Below are 19,430 nucleotides of genomic sequence, written 5' to 3' on the forward strand. Positions count from 1 at the left end.
CGATCGAAGCAAGAAAACAAGAAATAACTAGTGAGTATGTGGAAGCCGGGAGGGGGATCGACACGCGGGCTTTCCTAAATGCCTCGCTCAACCCCCCCCCCCCCCCCCCCCTCTTGTGGACCGTCGTTACGAAGTCAGTGCACTTTTTTGCATCGCCAGAGGGCGCCTCTCACCCCTCTTCTCTGTCTAGTATACACTTTCCTTCCGAAGATTGCGCCGTACGTATTGCAGATGTACTTGCGATACTTTATTTCGCCTATACGCGTAACCGTTTACGCTGTAACCGATTTCAATGTCCCGAGTTTGTTTTTGTCTGCATGCATAACGACTCTCTCGTTGTCGTCTAAGCCCTGCGGTGGCTGCTAATTTTGATCAGCTTGCGCACATTCAGACCTCAGCTGCTTATACCCTCGCCCCGGAGCTCTGAACTCCACATATGCCGGCATCCGATTATTAGAGCCAAAGCCTAAACCATAGCGAAAAGTCAAAGAAGAGAAAAATACATTGCCCCCCCCCCCCCCTCTTTATCTATGTGTATGTAGTGTTCGTGGACAAAAGGGGCGTTTGCGAACACCGAAAACGCCGGCCGCGGGGACGCGCCATTGCGTCAACAAAAACAAAAACGCGACACGGTGGCAGAAGACGCAAAGCACAAGAAAAAAAAAAGAGAGAAAAAAAAGCACGCAACAACATTGAACAGAACCACCTCAAACCCTCGGCACGACGATGCCACGGCGACTCCTTCACCGGCAGGTTGGATCATCGGGCGTTTCTAAAACACGAAGCCTTCGCCTGTCCCTCCCCCCAAACCTCGCACTCTCCCCGAACGTCCCTCTCCCCTCTCTACCAGCGTTGGTCCGACACCACGCAAACCCCACCGCTGTACTTTCCTATACAGACACTAACTCTCCTGTTCCTTTCTCTTTTCTTTCCTGTTCGTTTTCAAGAGCGAACAAGGTAGGTAGCTAAGGCTGGGGAAAGGACAGTGAGGGAGAGAGTTATCGTTTCCTTTCTGCATAGGCGTGCGGAATGTTAATTTGCGAGACTAGAAGAGAATGGAAAGGGAAAAGAAAAATGACCGCATCTCTCTCCTCTCGTTCGCTCTCTCTCTCTCTCTCTCTCTCTCTCTCAAGCATCTCTCCCTCTTTCTGCCGAGCGGAGGAGAGAGGGAGCATCTTGCGACGGTCTTCGCCACGGGCGAGATGCCGTGCAGAGAACTTCTCCCCCGGGCCATTGTTATTATTTCTTAAAGTATTCTTTTTCGGCATGGAGAGCGCAGTGAAGATGAAGGAGAGAGACCAGAGGAGGCACCAGGAATCTACTATATAGCAGGTATAGGAAGTGGTTCGGAGGGTTATAAGCAGCGGTCTCGAGAATGTCGGGAGGGTGGGAGGGGGGTTACGCAGCAGACACCCGCGGCAAACAGACATACACGCATGCACTTTCTCTCTCTCTCTCACTCTTATAATGCGCCATGTGTCCGGAGGACCAAATTGCCCGTAGCCGCCGTCGAAGCCGCACTCTTTATAAGAGGGGGGGGCACTACTTACTACCTGGCCACTGATGCTGCTGCCGCTGCTGCTGCTGCTGTTGCATGATGAAGGGGTCGCGCGGTTGGTCTGTGTGTTGTGTGCGCCGGCCGCGGGCTGGTGCAAATGACTCCTTCCAGGCGTTCGAGAAGGGGAGAGCGTGTAATGCTATATAGTATAACGATGAACACGTGTCTTCCTCCCTTCTCGGCCACGTCGCCTACCCTCTACCCCCTCCCCCATCTCTCTTGATATCCCTGCGAAAAAAAAAATTAAGTAAAGCTTTTGCTTGCCCCATCCTGTCGTCTTCGCTAAGGAATCCGCGCTCTACAACGCGACGACAGAAGAAAGGGGAGGAGCCTGATTATGATGACGGTGACGACGAGGAATTCGGCGACCGGCGTCGTGTCTGAGATTGACTTCTTTCTAGAAGAGGCCGGCTCGGGTGCTATTTTAGGCCCCGTCGAATTATGCGGACGACGAGGCCTGTATGTAGAGAATGGTTCACATCGAACGGCAATCCCTTCTACTCGAGTCTCCTTTGTTTTATAAGCAACAACCATTTTTTTAAGAAATAAGAAATGATGTAATGTCTATAGGCCCTAATGTTTTGTACATTCATTCATCTCTTTTCTTCATTTAGTTATTATAAAGACGTTTACTCGCACATCAATGTTCTCAGATGTGACGATGCTTTAGGCTCAAGGCAAATCGAAGCATTCGTATCTCGCTAATCCCTCTGGAAAAAGCCCCCTCCCCCTTCCTGTGAAAAGCTCGCAGAGACAGTGGCGCCATATTTTCTCCTAATTAATTTAATTATGGGGTTTTACGTGCCAAAACCACGATCTGATTATAAGGCACGCCGTAGTGGGGGACTCCGGAAACTTGGACGACCTGGGGTTCTTTAACGTGCACCTAAATCTAAGTACACGGGTGTTTTTGCATTTCGCCCCCATCGAAATGCGGCCCCCGTGGCCGGGATTCGATCCCCATATTTTCTCCTATATAGGTATTATTGTAAGAAAATGGAATCACCGTCCTACTGTCGATGTCACTGGTTCGCCAAGAATTCCGATAGTAAATCAAGCAAGGCCGAAACAACCTGCAAGCGTATACGTCCAGCACCGCCAGAGCAAATGCCGCGACACAGTCAAACCTCGATATAACGAACCTCTATTTAACAAAATTCGCGATGTAACGAACTATTTTCATTTCCCAATCTTAGTTCCATTGAATTAACGAAACCTCTACTTAACGAAATTCTCGATATAACGAATTTTTTCGCTCCAAGTACAACTTCGTTATATCGAGGTTCGACTATATATAATACATATATATGGAGAATCAGTCACGTGCCTCCATGTGTTCATCACCTAATCGCCCAACTCTTGCTTATACACGCGCCGCAAGAAACGCACCCAAGCCAAGTGTACCGCGACAACCGACGAGCAACAGCGACCATCGCGCTCGCGTGGGATGACAACTCGAGAACCGCGCGGCGGGGACAAGCCAACAAGCCCGCGACGGCCACTTCGAAGACGCGCGAGACAGTCGAGGGGTTCCGCGTCGTCTGCTATAGAGAGGACAGGAAAAAAAAAAGCCGCTTGTCACACGAACACTCACGACGGGCAGTCAAGACGTCTATCTCGCGCCGGCGCTCTCTGTACGAACAAAAGCATCATGGCGGAACTCTCTTCCCGCGCAGAAGTGTATACGCTGGCCAAGAAGGAAGGAACTGTCGTACGCCATATCTTCGGACAAGCCTATACAAGCTTACGACCTTCGTCGTGAGAGAGAGTTGTGCAGAGAAAGAACAGACGACAAGGCTGATCCCAGACAGACGTAGCGAGATGGCCCACGCTTCGATGTAGCAGAAGAACGTCGTCTGTCTGCGTATAGATGTATACTTCTGCGCGTCGCTCGTTGGAAGCGCGCGAAGAAGCCTACTCGCTTCCGTACGTATAAGCGAAGCGCGTGTGCTGCCGACACGGCAGCCGGATATCGCGTCCTCTCAGAGCGTTTATATAAAGGCTGCTGGATGTCACTTCGCAAGGCCCGGCCCCCCTCTTTTCTCCGTCGCTCCTTCTCGAATGGATAAATGAGTGGAGAAAGACCGAACGTCGAGCCATATGAGCGCGATACTCGACGCTCCTCCGGTAGTTAATCGGTCACGCTGTTGCAGGGGGAATCGACGACACGTGATCGGTCTTTAATAGCATTTTAAGCCCGAACATAGTTAGGCAGCGCACTTCAAAAATGGATCCCGAAAGTATTCTACAGGAAGAGGGAAAAGGCCAGCCTAATATGAGAGCTGCAGACGTCCGCACAACGAGCCGCATGCCGATGCGACGGAACATGACCGGTGAAGCCTTGACAGCATAAATCATCATCATCATCATGATAATCATCAACATCATTATGATATTCCATGTCCACTGCAGCATACAGTTTCTGACACAAATCACTGGAGGAAAATCTGGAGTCATTGCTTACCTACGCAAGCTGCAAGTATGATGGTTCAGCCAGGAGTGCTATTCGGAACAATGTCGAATTCGGCCATGTTGTCGAGTTCGCCATCTTGTCGGCTCTGATTGGCCCACAGGGCTGCTCAACATGGCTCATTAAGCCGCCATTACATACTTTTGACAATGTACAGAACGACACCTCACCACGTGAATGATGCGTGGCCCATGAATCTGTCTAAACTTGACCCTTTTGGCTTCGATCGACTTAGTAGTGCCCTTTCAAAAAAAATAATTTTCAACAAACGAATGCGCTTAAATTGCACAATTTACAATTATTCGTGTGCCCAGACACATACTGTGTTCATGCATTTAGAAATTTGTGAATGCTCGCAGTAATCCCTGCCTTGAGTCGGCCATCTCCGGCCTATATACTTGCAAATTTATTAATCTTATACCACTTAATCTACTGGCGTCCTAAACTTATACAATGATAAAGGCAATAATAATTGCAGACAAACAACCCGTATAACTGTACCTTCGCGTTGACGCAATCAGTAATTTGTTATTATTTATATTGCTTTTTTTCTCTCGTAAATTGGCAGTTTCGCACTTCTAATCGGGATACACTTAAGATATCGACTTAAGCGCTAAATTTTTATAGCTGTCTTTTGTGGTAATCGTAATGAGCAGCTACTTCACAGCTGCATGCGTGCAAAAAGGCAGTCCTTTCCAAAAGCCAATTTCAGATTTCACCGACCGGAATCGCCTGGCCGCTTCGTGCTTCGCAAAATTACTGGGCGTAACCAGCTGAGACGGCGTATAATCAGCCTCGCGGAGAAAAAAAAAAGTGTTATGGCTTTCGAGTCATAACCTTTCTCGCCTTCAAACGTCACTCTTAATTAAATGCGCCGCACCGACTCAGATAATAACAGATAATGGATCCGACACGACGCCCAAAGAACGCGACGACCCTTCCGCCATTATAAAGTCGGCCCTACACGCAACCTCTTCCGCCGAGTCCTTTTATCAACGCGCCGCACGTTTCGACTTAAAAGAAGTTGTTACGGGCGCTCAGAAACTGCCGTCATCGTTAAGGCGACCGCGCGATAGGCCACAGTATGTCGTAATAAGGTAGACGCAATCTTTACGGGCGGTATTGCGAACGCGTATACAGCAAAACAAACAAAGCAAAAAAAAAACAAGAAAAAAAGGCAGCCGAAGTGAGACTGGATGATACCCAAGAAGAACAGCAAGGAATGCAGGAGCAAGGTGAACACTAGAACAACAAGAACACAGGAACGAGACGACCGTACGATGAACGTCGTCACAAGAACAAGATGAACGTAAGAAGTTCAACAGAAAGCCTTCGTAACAGCTATATGCCGGGTCTTCCAGCGAACACCTTTCAAAAATTTTAAAGATTGCCTGTGACAGACATCACAATTCTAGTTCATGAGCTGGTCTGCTCGAAGAGGCGGACATTACTTGCGCAAGAAATTGAAATGCATAATCGACTAATTAACAAAAGTTCACTAATTCGGTTTTTAACTAATTATCTTATGGCCCATACTGCAATTTACAAATTTTAGCCGTGGAGTTCGCAAAGCGGATCCACTTGGAACGAATTCTCAGGAAGACACCAGTTTTCAGATATCCCCGAACTTTTCGGAGAAATGCATTGACGTTCCAGTTACTTTTTGTGCTTCAATGCATAAAACGACGTTTTGTTAAGAAAGTAACTGAAACGCCAGCGCATTTCTCCCTTTACTGTCCCTTTCATGTCCCTTTACGGAAGCTTTAGGGTGTAACGTTGCAGACCACGGAAAAGGCAGGGCGGTTGGTTCCAAAGTGAGCATACGCGTGGACTTGGCCTTGCGAGAGCTCCAAACCACGGCAGGGGCCATTTGGAAACGCGCCGACCTTGCCGCCGTAAAAGCAGGAATGTGTCGCTCGACCTTTCTGCAAAGAGGCGTGTTTGCACTGGGCCGCTCGCATAACGCGCGATCCAGTGAACGTGACTCCGATTGGGATCTCGATGTCGAGGCAGGCGCCGTTTACACATAGGTACATATTTTCTTTCCCGGTTTCTTCCTTTGGTTCTTAAGCAATAACTTTCTTGGGTAACTGAATTCCAGACACCGCATCGGCCTTGCATTCACGCTATTAAGGCGCTCGGAAATATGCACCTTGAAAGCGCTAGTATTTGCCCACGTTGGTAAAGCACATTATGAAATTAACAGCCCAACTGGGGCCACAGATTTTATTTATTTATTTATTTATTTATTTATTTATTTATTTATTTATTTATTTATTTATTTATTTATTATTTATTTATTTATTTATTTATTTATTTATTTATTTATTTATTTATTTATTTATTTATTTATTTATTTATTTATTTATTTATTTATTCTCAATATCCAGAACCAACAGAACCGTTATGACAGAGGACATAGTGGAAAGCTCTTGGTTAATTTTGATCGCAGGTTCTTTATCATGCACTCAATGCTTGGTAAATGAGCGCTTTTGTATTGTGCCCTCATTCTATCGTTTCCACTGCCGAAATCCAAGCCGCGACCTCGTAATCAGCATACCGTTTTAAATATATCGTTTATAAGGATGAATTTAGAAACAACTGACCTACAGATTTCTTGTAGACCGCCTTGCATTGTTTTAACCTCGTGTTTTTGACTACATAAAGTCCATATACCTTAATAAAGCTTAACCTAATACAGACAAACCCAGATATATCGAATCTGAAAGGGATCCCAAGAAAGTTCGATGTATACGTAATTCGATATATAAAATGAAAATTTTATACAGAAATTTTCAAGGGGATGTTACAGCTGTTCATTATACACAATAATTCGTTCTATATGGGTTCGATATATCCGGGTTTGACTGTATACCTCTTATGTGTCTCTTTCAGGGAGAATAAGCAGTCGCCGTCACATTGAGGTGGCAACGTCTGCTGTTTAATCATTTAATAGTTTAAAATGTGTCACCCGGCACTGAGCCAGCGCTGAAAAACGTAGCACACTGTGTTCAGTTATTCCAGTTATACATCTCACTTCCCCCAACAACGAGTCGTCTGCTACAGCTTGGAACAGACGGTTTCCGCGTCGTCTGCACGAATCTAAAGGCAGACGGGTATAACCGGCCACAAGCACCACCATCAGTCCTTATACACTAGTACAGGTTTTCCGCGTTGCCAAAAGAAGCCGTGGGCGGTTTGACAGTGCACGACGGTTTCTTCTTCCTGCTTCCTCCAGGTGATCTTTGCAGTGCGATTCAAATATTTAAACAGCTGGCTGCCAAAGACGCCATCGTTATCAGTATCCAGCTCAAGCTCCTTTCTTTTCTTTTTTTCTGCGAGAAAAGAACTCGAAAGCGTAGAAATAGTTTTGTTCGGTATCCCTCCTCACCGATTTTGATGAGGTTGGTTACATTTAAATGAACGAAGATTATGTATATCGACTGTAGAAAGCAGATTATTTAGGCTATCAATCGTTCTACGAAATTTGTCGAACAACGCAAAATTAAAAAGAAAGAAAACAAACAAACTTAAGCATCAAGTTAACAACTTCATAACTAAGCAATAACAATGATATACCACAATCTTGCAAACTGCACCCATCGAAACACGTGAAGACGTCCAGATGAAGCACACCACTGCCAATTTCTTATATCCGTAATACTTACACAAAACACCTCTCCAACCCAAGCATGTAACTCGTGCGCATCCTGTATATCACTATACCATCCACTCGTATTCGCGAACCAGCAAGACAGGCCGTTATCGCAAACGAACGGGGCTTATACACAGGCCAACATATAATACGAGTATAGAGCAAGTTGGGCGCGCTCCTCAAATCGCCCATACTTTTGCAGCAATAGAAGCTAAGGTCGTTTAGTGGTTGAACGACTCCAGCGTCAGATTTCCCCCTACCGGGCTAAGTATGAAAGTGTGTAACATAGGTGGTGACTTGCTGCTGCGGAGACAAATTCCGACAAATCGTTGACTTTGCTATCTCGGCTGCCTTTAATTCACTCACTGGTTTTTGGCGGACTCTTTCTGAGTCATGCATGGCGTCATTGGGGTGAATTATATGACAAAAAAGGAAGGCCAAAGTTCGATTTTTTTTTTTCGAGTTTCGCGCCGAATCCTCAGGGCAGGTATATGTCAGTGTGACGTCATGGACACCAGAGTATTTCTTTTTCGCATTCGAGCCGTTGTGGCTTCGTAAATGTTCTTGAAACTTACTAAGTTAGGTGTTCGGCTTTTCCAGCTATACAATGTCGTCCATTTTTACCGACAAACAATTCGTCTAGGCCAGAGCAGACGCTGTCAAAAATCCGTGACGTCACTGCCAGCTGATGCGGGAAATTCAAGGCGACGGTGTCGCCACCTACCTTTCGTGTTTGCCTATTTTCTGGCTTACCAAGCGCCCTCTCGCGGTAAGATTGGCTCTTTTTTTATCATTTGCGAATAAAGTTTATTAACACAGCTCAGATAATGTTTTTCTCTTTAGCGCTCCCAGCACGTTGAGTCCCAAAACAGCCGAATGGCTTATGATGGCCACCGTGGTGGCGGGCTCCGAATTATGTTTGACCACCCGTGGTCTTCTACCGTGCCCCCAAAGCACAGCAGATGCATGTCGCCAGAGATGGTAATTTTCTTGCACAGGCAACTCTATCCGTTCAAGCTTAGAGCACACCGTATATATAATATTACAGCCAAGCAATACTGACGCACTCCACTAACCACCCAATCACTGCAATCGAAGCACCGTCGATCCATCACGCGCGAGTGAATATAGTACATACGTCCAGAAGGCCGTGTAGCATCTCGACATACACGGTTGCCGCCGGCAGCTACCTTACCTCTTAAGTCTAGCCGTTAAAAAAAAAAACAGAAAACAAGTTCGAGCAAACAAAAGAAAAGAAAGAAAGAGAAAGGCTGCCTGCCCGCGACGTTATGGGGAGTTTGATATGCGCGATCCGGGCAAACCGGAACCAACGGAGAGTGTGTGTCCTTCAGTCCGACGTCTTTCGGTGAAAACCCCGGCGTGCTGCGGCATTGGTCGCAAGACAAATCGCCTCGCCAAACCACCGTGCGTATCTGCGCTCATGTATGCAGTCGCGAATAAAAGCGAGCTGCGAGATGAAGCACGCTTTAACAGTGTTTTCTAATGGAGAGCAGCTCTCTGTGCAGTCCTCAACTACGGCGTGCCTCATAATCGAATCGTGGTTATGGCATGTGAAAAAAGAAAGGGAGGGAGAACACTTTTTTTTTTTTTAGGTGTAAGCTTTAGTTTGGGAACTCCTATCTGAATGCATGGGAACTGAGAAATCGTTTTTCTCATCAACCAATGCACCGATTTTTCTGAGGTTTGATGCATTTCAAAGAAATCTAGTAACCATAATAAGCGGATTTTCAATTTATGCCATCAATAATTTTAAGAAATACTTTTGAATATTGCGAAACTTCAAGAAGCTTAAATATCGAGTTTACAACTCTAGCTCATAATAAAGAATGATTCGTGGAAGAGAGCTCTTGACTGCAGATACGGCCTTCTGTCACATGGGCCTGAGGGCTGACTGGTTAAACTATAATATATATAAAAAATGTAGCAGATGACATATATGGAACATGAACTAGGTCACGTTAGGTAAGGTGTATGAGAAAGGACGCAAGAGCGAAGTGCAGGTGGCCAGCCAGGAGAGCTTGTTAGTTTGCGTGCCGATATCACTCTAACGAGTAATGACGTCACCTGCACCGTAATTCAAAAGTAGAATTAGCCTCTTTCACCAAGGAAACCTAAATGTGGCTTCGCATTTGTTTTGAGCTAAGGCAACCAGTGCTTTTCGCGACAAGTCTTGCATGAAGAGCAAGAATTTTTTTTTCTTTGAATGAGGGCTTCATAGCCCTCATTCGCCGAATCTGTCATAGGAATTACACTTTTTATATTGTCTTTCTTATCTCAAGGAAGTGCGGCCGGTATCTCTTTTATTGCCTTTGCACTTTTTTCCGTTTATAAAGCTTTCAGGACCCTCACTCGGGATATCAACAATGGAAGTTTGTTATAAAGTCGCGCCCGAGACGAAATTACCTTCTTTATAACCGACATTCATTATGAGCACATATACGTTCCACTCTGATATTGGCAAGAAATATATTTTTAAATTTATTTCGTTATGACCAATAATTTTTAAAACCACGTTCGTTATATTGAGGTTTGTAGTTCTTTTGTCATGTGCAGTGTGCCACTAATTGTCGAGTCGTTTCTTCACGCCCCCAAGTGTCATTGGATAGCCGGAAACAGAGTGCATCAACCTTCCTCCACCCGATCTCCTAATATAACCCAACCTACCCAGCTCGGAACGGTCACCTAACCCGCCTATAGTTGGCTACGTCGTCACACACCCACACGAAGGCGCTTTGTTTCGCATAGCTCGCTCTATCCGGCTGGCTACGCGGTTTCCATGTAGGAATTCCTCGTCGTAGTCGTCTCCTCAAGGCTGTACACACCCAAACGCTTCGACAAGCCTGTAAGACGTGTACGACAACACGAGGAAGTGCGAACACGCCCGCCATACAAGAACAATCGTCTGCACTATGCGACGTAGTAGTTGAGTCGCACGCACACAGGCAATGGCAGTAAGGTGTTGGCTCGGGTTGGTATACCTTCCGTAGTTGAAAAACAGCGTAGAAGACGCGGACGACTGAGTAGACGAGTGTGTTGTCTGCTCACTCGTCCGTGTGTGTCGTCTGCCGAGACACTGATGATTGTGTCGTCTGCTACCTAGTCGGTGTTTTATGCGGCTTTGTTTTCTTTTTCAAGCATTCAACCTAACCAGCTACCGCCCAAGTGTGTGTGTGTGTGTGTGTGTGTGTGTGTGTGTGTGTGTGCGTGTGTGTGCGTGCGTGTGTGCGTGTGTGCGTGTGTGTGTGCGTGTGTGTGTGTGTTGTGGTGTGGGTGTGCGTGTGCGTGTGCGTGTGCGTGCGTGTGCGTGTGCGTGCGTGTGCGTGTGCGTGTGCGTGGTGTGCGTGTGCGTGTGCGTGTGTGTGTGTGTGTGTGTGTGTGTGTATGTGTGTTATCTACGTAGCTGCGTTCCATGCTTGAGAACAGCGAAGGAGACACCGACTATGGCAGACGACACAAACGTCGGTAGGAACCGACTTTTGTGTCGTCTGCTATACACACTCGTCTGCTCAGCCGTTGTGTCGTCTCCTCACTATAGTCGGTGTTTTCGTCATTTTCTTTCTTTATCAAGTACTGAAGCTAACCAACCATAGACGAAGCCAACGCCTTACTGCCACTGTTTGTGTGCTTACGACTCACGTGGGACCATACGCATATTGCAGACAATTGAAACTGACAATTTCCGTAGTTGAAAACAGCGCAGAAGACACGGACGAGTAAGCAGGAGAGTGTCATCTGCTCTCTTCCGAGAGTGTCGTCTGCTCAGAAGACACCGGCGATTTTGTCGTCTGCTTACCAGTCGGTGTCTCTTGCGTTGTTTTCGAGTGTGGAGCACGGGCGCGCAGACACACACATAACACACAGACGCACACACGCAAGCACACTGTAGAGAAATGGTACGCATCACACCGATAACGAAGGGTCGATTGCGCTAATCGTGAGGCTCGCCCGACGCGCGCGCCGACTGAGACCTTTGACGGCTCGCAATTCAATCCCTTCCTCAAGAAACAAGAGGGCGAATTGTAGCTGGTCCGTTATCCGCCAGAATGTCGCGCACCTTGTCCCGCCAGACGTGTCTGCGCAGCGCTTCGCTGACTTTTGCAGGGTTGTCCCCATGTGTGGGCGTTCATAAGTATGTGCGACAGTTAACGCGAGGCTCCCATACATACAGTTGCGTTACCCACGGCTGCCAAGCTTAACCTAACTGGCGGACGGAATTAGCCGAACGAGTTGGTGCTGAAAGGGGGGTTCCGCTTCGCCGGTGATCTATTGCAGGCTCCGACGGCGTCAGCCATTCTAACTATAACTTCTGGCCTCTGTCCGAACGCCTTTGCAATCCGTTGGCAAACCTCGCTTTTAGTTATTGCTTGCTCGGGGACTATGGCTCGCTTTAGGAAAAACAAAAAAGGAAGAAGAAAAACGTATGGCAGCAATGTTTTTTTTTTTTTTTAGTCTTTTTGTCACAAGGCCAGAACTGCTGGCCATGGGGACGGCGCCAAACATTCCGTTATTGAGAGGAATGCTGTTGCTACAACTACTGCTTCTCGTTTTTGTAAGTCAAAAGGAATGGCATCTGAAGTATAGTTTCGATTTCGCGTAAAGTAAGAGCACGGTCGGTTTAGGCTCTACCATCACCACCGCAGTGATACGCAGCTTGTTGAGATAAAAGTAGCAGCCCAATATATGGAAGGTGAGAGAGGGAGAATCCTGTTACATATATTACGTCGTCCAGTCGCCATCCCTGCTGAAAATCTAGGCATCCCAATCTGCCCTCGAGGAAATTCAGTTGGAATACGATACGGGTCTGTACTATGTGAAGCACGCACTACTTAGCTTTTACGCATTAATTGCGTTGTCTGGGCGTGCGCGTTGATTTTATCTAAATGCATTCGAAAGTCGCGCTCCAATAACGCAAGCATGAGTGTATATCTTAACGAGCCCAAAATATGACGTAGCGCATTTCGGTAGCTAACACCACCCTAATTTCTATAGTCATAACAAAAGCACTGCTATGCTGTGAACCATCTATGAGAAGCTAAAAAAAAAACTTAATCATGTTGCTCTGCATGTAAATGCAGCGGTTCGTATATGTGTTTTAGACATTATACATTCATGTACAAGTTACGAAAACAGTTATAAAAATATAAGAGTTTACAAATTGTAAGTCAGTCGCATCATGTTCGACAGCCTCTTATCCTATAATGTACCCAGATAATATCAAGGTAAACAGCAGGCAAAAAATACAGAAAAACAAACAGTGCGCCGATAAATGTATTTAGGATGCGCGGATTTCGCGCTTCAAAACATCACGCCGTGACATTGACAATGCCTTCCACGGCTTATGTTTTATAGACTATTTCTTGCCAGTGGATCTTCCTTTTCTATTTATTTTTTTTTCTGGTTGATGACAGGTGACGATGACAGCTGTCATTACCACCCACTGATGACCCGCTCGCCACTTTTGTATCCTAGAATTTAGGCGGCAACCCAAGTTATTTGCGGAACAGTCCTGATAATATCAGCGCTGCCCGCAGTGAGCCTGCCTGGCGCAGGTTGAAAACCGAGTTGAACTGTGAACAGGCTGAGTATAGGCTTATATGTGTCTTTGATAATGCGTGTACGTGTATATATAGTATGGGGAAAGGGAAAACTGATTTCGTAACGCGTCTTGGAATAATATATAGACTTAAAGCGGGGCCTATCTTCCTGTTTACTGTTAAACTGATATCACTCAATACGCATGCGCCAACATCTGGTCTTTCACGAAACCTTGACTCGTGAAACCGCAAGATATGCACTTCACAATTTGAAATGCGCGTATCGCACGAAAATATAACGTCGGCAAAGCGGGCATCTCAGATCACCGACTAGGGTGAAGCTGTGCACTAAGCACTTATATTAGTGTCGCGCGATCTGCTGCAAGTATACGTACTCGTCAAGAAGATGCGTGACGTCGACTTTACGCCAGGAATTCCATAGACACATCAATGCGTCATGCTTCCGTACAGATGATTCCTTCACGTGACGTCATCGAGGCAGCTTGTCACCGTACTAGGACCCGAAAATGGCGGTCACGATGACGTCAATGCACCGTGCTATCACGCGTACGTTGTTTTCTTTTTTGACGGGTACATTTTTCTTTTTTCAGGATTACCGCTGTTATCAATTTGTCGCTCGACGTAAGACGCGCCTCTCGTGCTGTAACGTTTCTTTTTTTTTTTTAAGCAGCTTCTGGACGTAGCCTAAAATGGCGGTCACGATGACGTCAATGAAAACCATCTATAGCATATGCGTTCCCCCGCGTGCTGCTAGACGTGTAATGCCACTGACGCTGTCATAATGCAACGAGCGTCGGTACGATGCCATTATAAACCACAGTTAAGTGTCAACGCACACTAAGCGTCTCGTTTTGCTGGATAGATAACGGTTCAAACAGTTATCGTGCTCTCCCATTACAGCTTTTCCGCTGACAAACCTTCGCGCTTTCGTTCGCACGATCAAGAAATAACACACCATGGCAGGGTGTTCTACACGTGCTTGCACGGGCAGATTATAGCCATGCTAAATCTTTCCCACGAACATCAAGCATGACTATATCACATTAAGAACTTCGATTGTACCATGGTTTGCTGTCAGCTTTGCTTATGGTGAGATAACAGTGACGCCACACCTCCATAAACATTGAGATACTGAAATGCCGGGTACGCGTGCACGATGGCAGGAAGAATTCGATGAAGGGAGAAGATAGATTGCCACCTTTCGAATTGTGCGCCTACATTGGACACGTGATAGCGGTACGGCGTGAAATGCGACACCGCTTTTTGTGTTGATATACTCGTCATAGCAATGCGACATACACCAGTCAATTTTTTTCTCATGCATGCATCCGCCCTTCACGTCTGAGCATGCACTACAAAGCCTTAACTGTAGACGTCGGTGTATATACGCAAGAAATTGTAAAGGCTGCAACGTTTCGCAGTTCGCATAAAGTGTTCGCGTTACACTTCTGCCCCGATAGGAGTATAATATCAGCCCACAAAATGTCCCGCGGCAACTACAATAAATCTGATCAACTGAGAATCATACTCGATTATATGTCACAGACATGTCGTGGTAACACCACCGGTGCTCGGGCACGCGTACAGCCTCCGTCAATTCTGTCTAGACCGATAAAACACTGTGCTGCTGAAGGAATACTGGATGGCAGCAAAACCGATATTTGGGCGAGTTGGTAAGTATTCATGGTGGAATTTGTAGCGCGCTCAGTGCAGATAGATGGTGCATTTATGTTCTCTTTCCAAAAAAATAAACAGTTCTGAGTAAGCGCTCGTGCGTCCACCTTCACTGTGTCATTGTCTATCGTGCGTGCTACAAATTTCACCACGAACTCGATGGTAGATTTGTGGTTTCAACGGTATGCGCTATAGAGCTTAGGGAAATAAGCCAAGCGAATCTCGAAACCGCGTACTCTAGGGCACCGTATCTTGAATCTAGAGTGCGCTTAGAGAGTATGCACTTTGTTTAATTTACAGCACAAAGCTACGCACAGCGTTGCAGACAGCTATGACGGAGGCTGTACGCATGACGCAATTGTTGGTTGCGCTGGAAGAACCAAATAGGGTTAAATGATTTAAAAAATCCTCGCGTACCTTTGCAAGTGAAAGACACGGGGTCGCAGGACAGGCCGAAATCCTTGGCGCACGGTTCGTCGACCGAACAGGCTTCGCCGGTCTGTCGGGCACACACTAGACCACACGGAGGACAGCGACTGGGAGTCTTGGCCGTCCTCCCGGCCGGACACTTGGCCACGTCCGCTCCGCAAGCACAGACCACGGCGAGACCCGTGGCTCCGCGGACGACCGCAGCGTCGGCGGCGTCACTGCCGTTGGAATCCAGGGTGGTCGAATCCAGGGCTGGCCAGGCGTCCGTCGACGCGAGGGACAACACCACCACCAGCGTCGAAGCTATCGTGAACCAGGGTGACCGCGGTTGTCCCGAGGTCGCCGCGAGCTTGAATCCCGCTGTGGACCCCATGACCGATGAGGCCTAAGGGGGGTGGTTGACGTAGGGGCGTGCAAGCAGGGTTCACGTCGCTATCACACAATCGATATATCGAACGAAATAAATAAAGAGTAGAACGAGTTTTTTTCCGCGACCACCACGCAACAATTACTGGGACGTAATCACGGGGCAACGCGAGTTCCGAAAAATCCTACGGTTCCACTGCCCGATGCAAACATACGACGATGGTGTCGCGAACTGTAGGCTGGAGAGATCGAAGTCACACGTCACACCGAGACACACACACGCGCGCGCCCGAACACACACCCACCTCTAACCTCGAAGGCAACAAGAAAAAAAGAAAAACAGATCACGTGCGTGCGCGCACCGTGTCTCAAACCTTGTTCACACACTGCCGCTTATAGAAGACTCGTTTCACACTCGGAAGCGGCCAACAAACGGTCATCGATAAAAAGAAAGCGCCGTTCGGTTCACACGACGTTTGGGGGGTACGGGTGACAGAAGTGAACCACAGCGCTTCACGAAGTCTGTGCGTCTCTTCAAAACTGTGACGACCGTCCGGAAGGACGGGCACACAACTCCAGGACCTTTCGCGAAGCTCTCTACAACTGGTCAGTGACCAGTCGCGCGGTCGGCCGCCTGACACCACCTCGTCGCTCCGAGGTGCATGCAGTTTTGGCAGTCGGGGGGTGCAAGCGTCACACAAAGCCGACGGTCGTCGCTGGCGGTTGCAGCTGTACGGGGCTTCGTCGGGTTGCTGAAGAAGAACAGCCTCCAGCGCCGCCGCGGCTTCCAGAACCGCTCGTCGGTCGCAACACAGACAGGGGCCGGTCTTCGGTTGCTGCTGCCGCTCGCCGCTGCGGCCTCTCTCTCCGGGCGTCTCACCCGCTAGCCGGTTCCTGACTAGTTCTCCAGAAAGATTCCTCCGGGCGCCTTCGCGTCCATGCCGGAGGGGGGGGGTCGACTGCAAGGGGGTGGGCGGTAGCGAGCAGGGCAAGCCAGAAGCCGGCCGTCAGGACGGTGTGTGCGGGGAGAGGGTGGTAGGAAGACCGGTTTCACCCTCGCACACCAGTTCGCAGCTTTCTTATTTTTTCTTTTTGAGAACCTCCATTTGTTTCTTTCTCGGCGTCTTCCCTCCTCCTCCTCCTCCTCCTCCTCCTCCATCGGGGCTGCCGCACGTCGTCGTCCTGAGTCTAAGTCAACTTTTATTGTCCTTTAATTTTTTTTTTTTCTTTCAATGCTCTCAACAGCACCGCGGCGTCGTCGCGCCAGCCAGCTACTCGCTTCTGTTGGAAGCGTTGCGCGGCGATGTATGTCTGTTTCTGCAAACTTCTTTTTTTCTTCTTCTTATCACTTTGACACTCAAGATACGGAGCGGGGGGGGGGGGGGGGGGGTGGAGGTGGAGGTGCTGTTGTTTCTTCGCAAAGTTTTGATCTGAATTCTAAAACTCCACCCCCTCGTCCCATTCCCCGTCCCCTTCTTCTTCTTCATCGTTCGTTCATCCTGTGTCTTTCGCCGGGAACCCGGGCTGCTGGATGCTCCAAATACCTTCGACAGCATTCACGGGATGTGAAGGGGGAGGGGGGGGGGGAGACACGAGAAACTGTGGCGCCGTTTTGGATACATGCGGACGATTGCTTTCGGCAGAGAAGGTTCGATGAAGTAAACGAGATGCCGGACCCCTTTGGCATCGCCCAGAAAAGAGCTTCACTGTTACCCCATACGGGGTCAGCGAAACTAGAGCGACTGAAGGGAAGGAGGGACTACATATCCATTGAAGAAAGTGTCAGTAGGCATGCGTTCCAATTTTCAAAGTCATTCGCTCGAATGATTCATGCATATAGTTTATTATACAAAAGCAACATTGGAGCTGTGATAGACGCCGCAGTTGCTTTCCAGCACGTTATACAATTTGAGGGCGCGAGGCCGTTCCTTCACCTTTATGTTAATTCTAACGCTCAAGGAGAATATACCATTGCCGCGACCGAGGACTCGGAATTAATTTTGACCGCCTGCATTTTTTTTCTTTTTTTTTTTTTTTTTGAAGTGCACCTAAACCTAAGTACACAGGCGTTTTTGTCTTGCGCCCCCGCTATAATGAGGCCGTCGAAGCCGGGAATCGTACCCGCGACGTCGTACTCGGCAGCGCAAAGCCATAGCCACCCCGCCACGTCTATGACCTGATGTCTAACAGTGTACATGTGTTTATTGGCCCCGTACAAAGTTTTAACGACGTCACGATGCTAGTATCACACCTAATGAGATATGACCAAACGATCCCAGAACGCCGCACCTGTTTTCATATTTACGTACGGTAAAGAGCACCGCGCACTACATGAACAGGCGAAAGCAAGCACCTTTATATATTAGAGAACATTTTATTAATAGAAAGACAGAGAAGTAGAAATGCTGTGACGGGGTCTATAGTTCGACAAGGTGGAGTTCATCCAATCATCCAGCAGATATAGCTAGACGGCTGGCTGCGAAATCTCAAGCAAAGGCAAAGTTGGCCGCTGAAACACCGGACCAAAGGGAGGCCATGTTAGCACGTTATAGAGAAGCTCACCAAGCGCAGAAGCGTGCATTAATGAAACACTGTGTGCATATATAGTCTTTGCAAAACCAAGCCAAACAGACCGTTCGCTCGTGATAACTAGGTTTACAAGAGTTAAACCTCAACTATTTTTTTTTGTATACTTCTCCTTAATTTTTTGTCCTTCAATATCTACCTTGTACCGATACCTATGGCTATACCGATTCCTTGTACTGCTATCCTATGGCATATTGTTCTTGATAAGATCGCGGTGATGTGTGCCGAGACTGACAGTCTGCTGCTATCGCGATGAAACAAAAAAACATAAGACTCGTTGACAAAAACATAAGACCGGTTGACTCGTGTGAGGAATTGCAAAGCTTGAAGTTGTATCGACAGCAATGACCTCTACTAGAACGGTGTGACTATGACAGGACACGGCAACGGAAATTCTTGCATTAGCATACACCTGGTACAATAGCTCAGTGGCTATTGTGCTAAGGTTGTTTGTTCAGTAAAGACCGAGACTGAAGCTCTGAAACATTTATTTCGCCAAATTATTAATCGTCCCTTTTATCTCTTTCTATACGGTCCTCAGAAAGTGAAATGCACGAGTCCCAACGTTTCTACCGAGCCTAGATAACACAGGCGAAGCCATCTTTTGACACCTACTTGCAAATTGTCCCCCATGTCTCAGCTACACCTTGTTCCATGTCAGACCAATGTTATTTTTATGTTGTGATGGAGGTAGTGCATAATGAAGTCAGAGTATGCCACATCTAGAATGTAAGATGGGTAGCAGAATCATTGTGATGCTTCGGGGAATGATAAAAAAGGCATTGCTTTGACATGGAACAAGACATGGAAACAGGCATAGTTACCACACTGAAGGCGATTTTCAGACAGGTGGCAAAAGATGGCTTGACTCGTGTTCTGAGCTTGGTAGAAATAGTGGGACGGGTGTCCGACTATTTCTACAGTGCCGATACAGATAACAATGTTTCTACAGATAACAGTGCCGATGAATAATTTTCAGAAATAAAGATTTCATAGTTCAAGTCTCATTTTTTAGAGAACAGCCCATTTACAGAGTTCTGCTGCTAGCCTGAAGTCACGTGTTCGATCGATTCCAAATGGTGCCGACTCGGCTGCGATGGCAGGCTGAAACCAAAA

At 47.4% G+C, this 19,430-nt stretch overlaps 1 protein-coding gene across 1 annotated transcript in view; it reads right to left on the bottom strand.

The window, feature by feature from the left end:
• Window positions 1-16,617, bottom strand: part of LOC119458823 (uncharacterized) — a 123,879-nt gene extending 107,262 nt beyond the window's left edge. Inside the window, exon 1 of the mRNA XM_037720684.2 lies at window positions 15,351-16,617. Within this exon, the coding sequence (XP_037576612.1) occupies window positions 15,351-15,735 (385 nt within the window). The 5' untranslated portion in view covers window positions 15,736-16,617. The remainder of the gene's footprint in view (window positions 1-15,350) is intronic.
• Between the last annotated feature and the right edge of the window lie 2,813 nt (window positions 16,618-19,430).

This window comes from Dermacentor silvarum, chromosome 7 (genome assembly GCF_013339745.2).
Source record: "Dermacentor silvarum isolate Dsil-2018 chromosome 7, BIME_Dsil_1.4, whole genome shotgun sequence".
NCBI classification, from domain to species: domain Eukaryota; kingdom Metazoa; phylum Arthropoda; class Arachnida; order Ixodida; family Ixodidae; genus Dermacentor; species Dermacentor silvarum.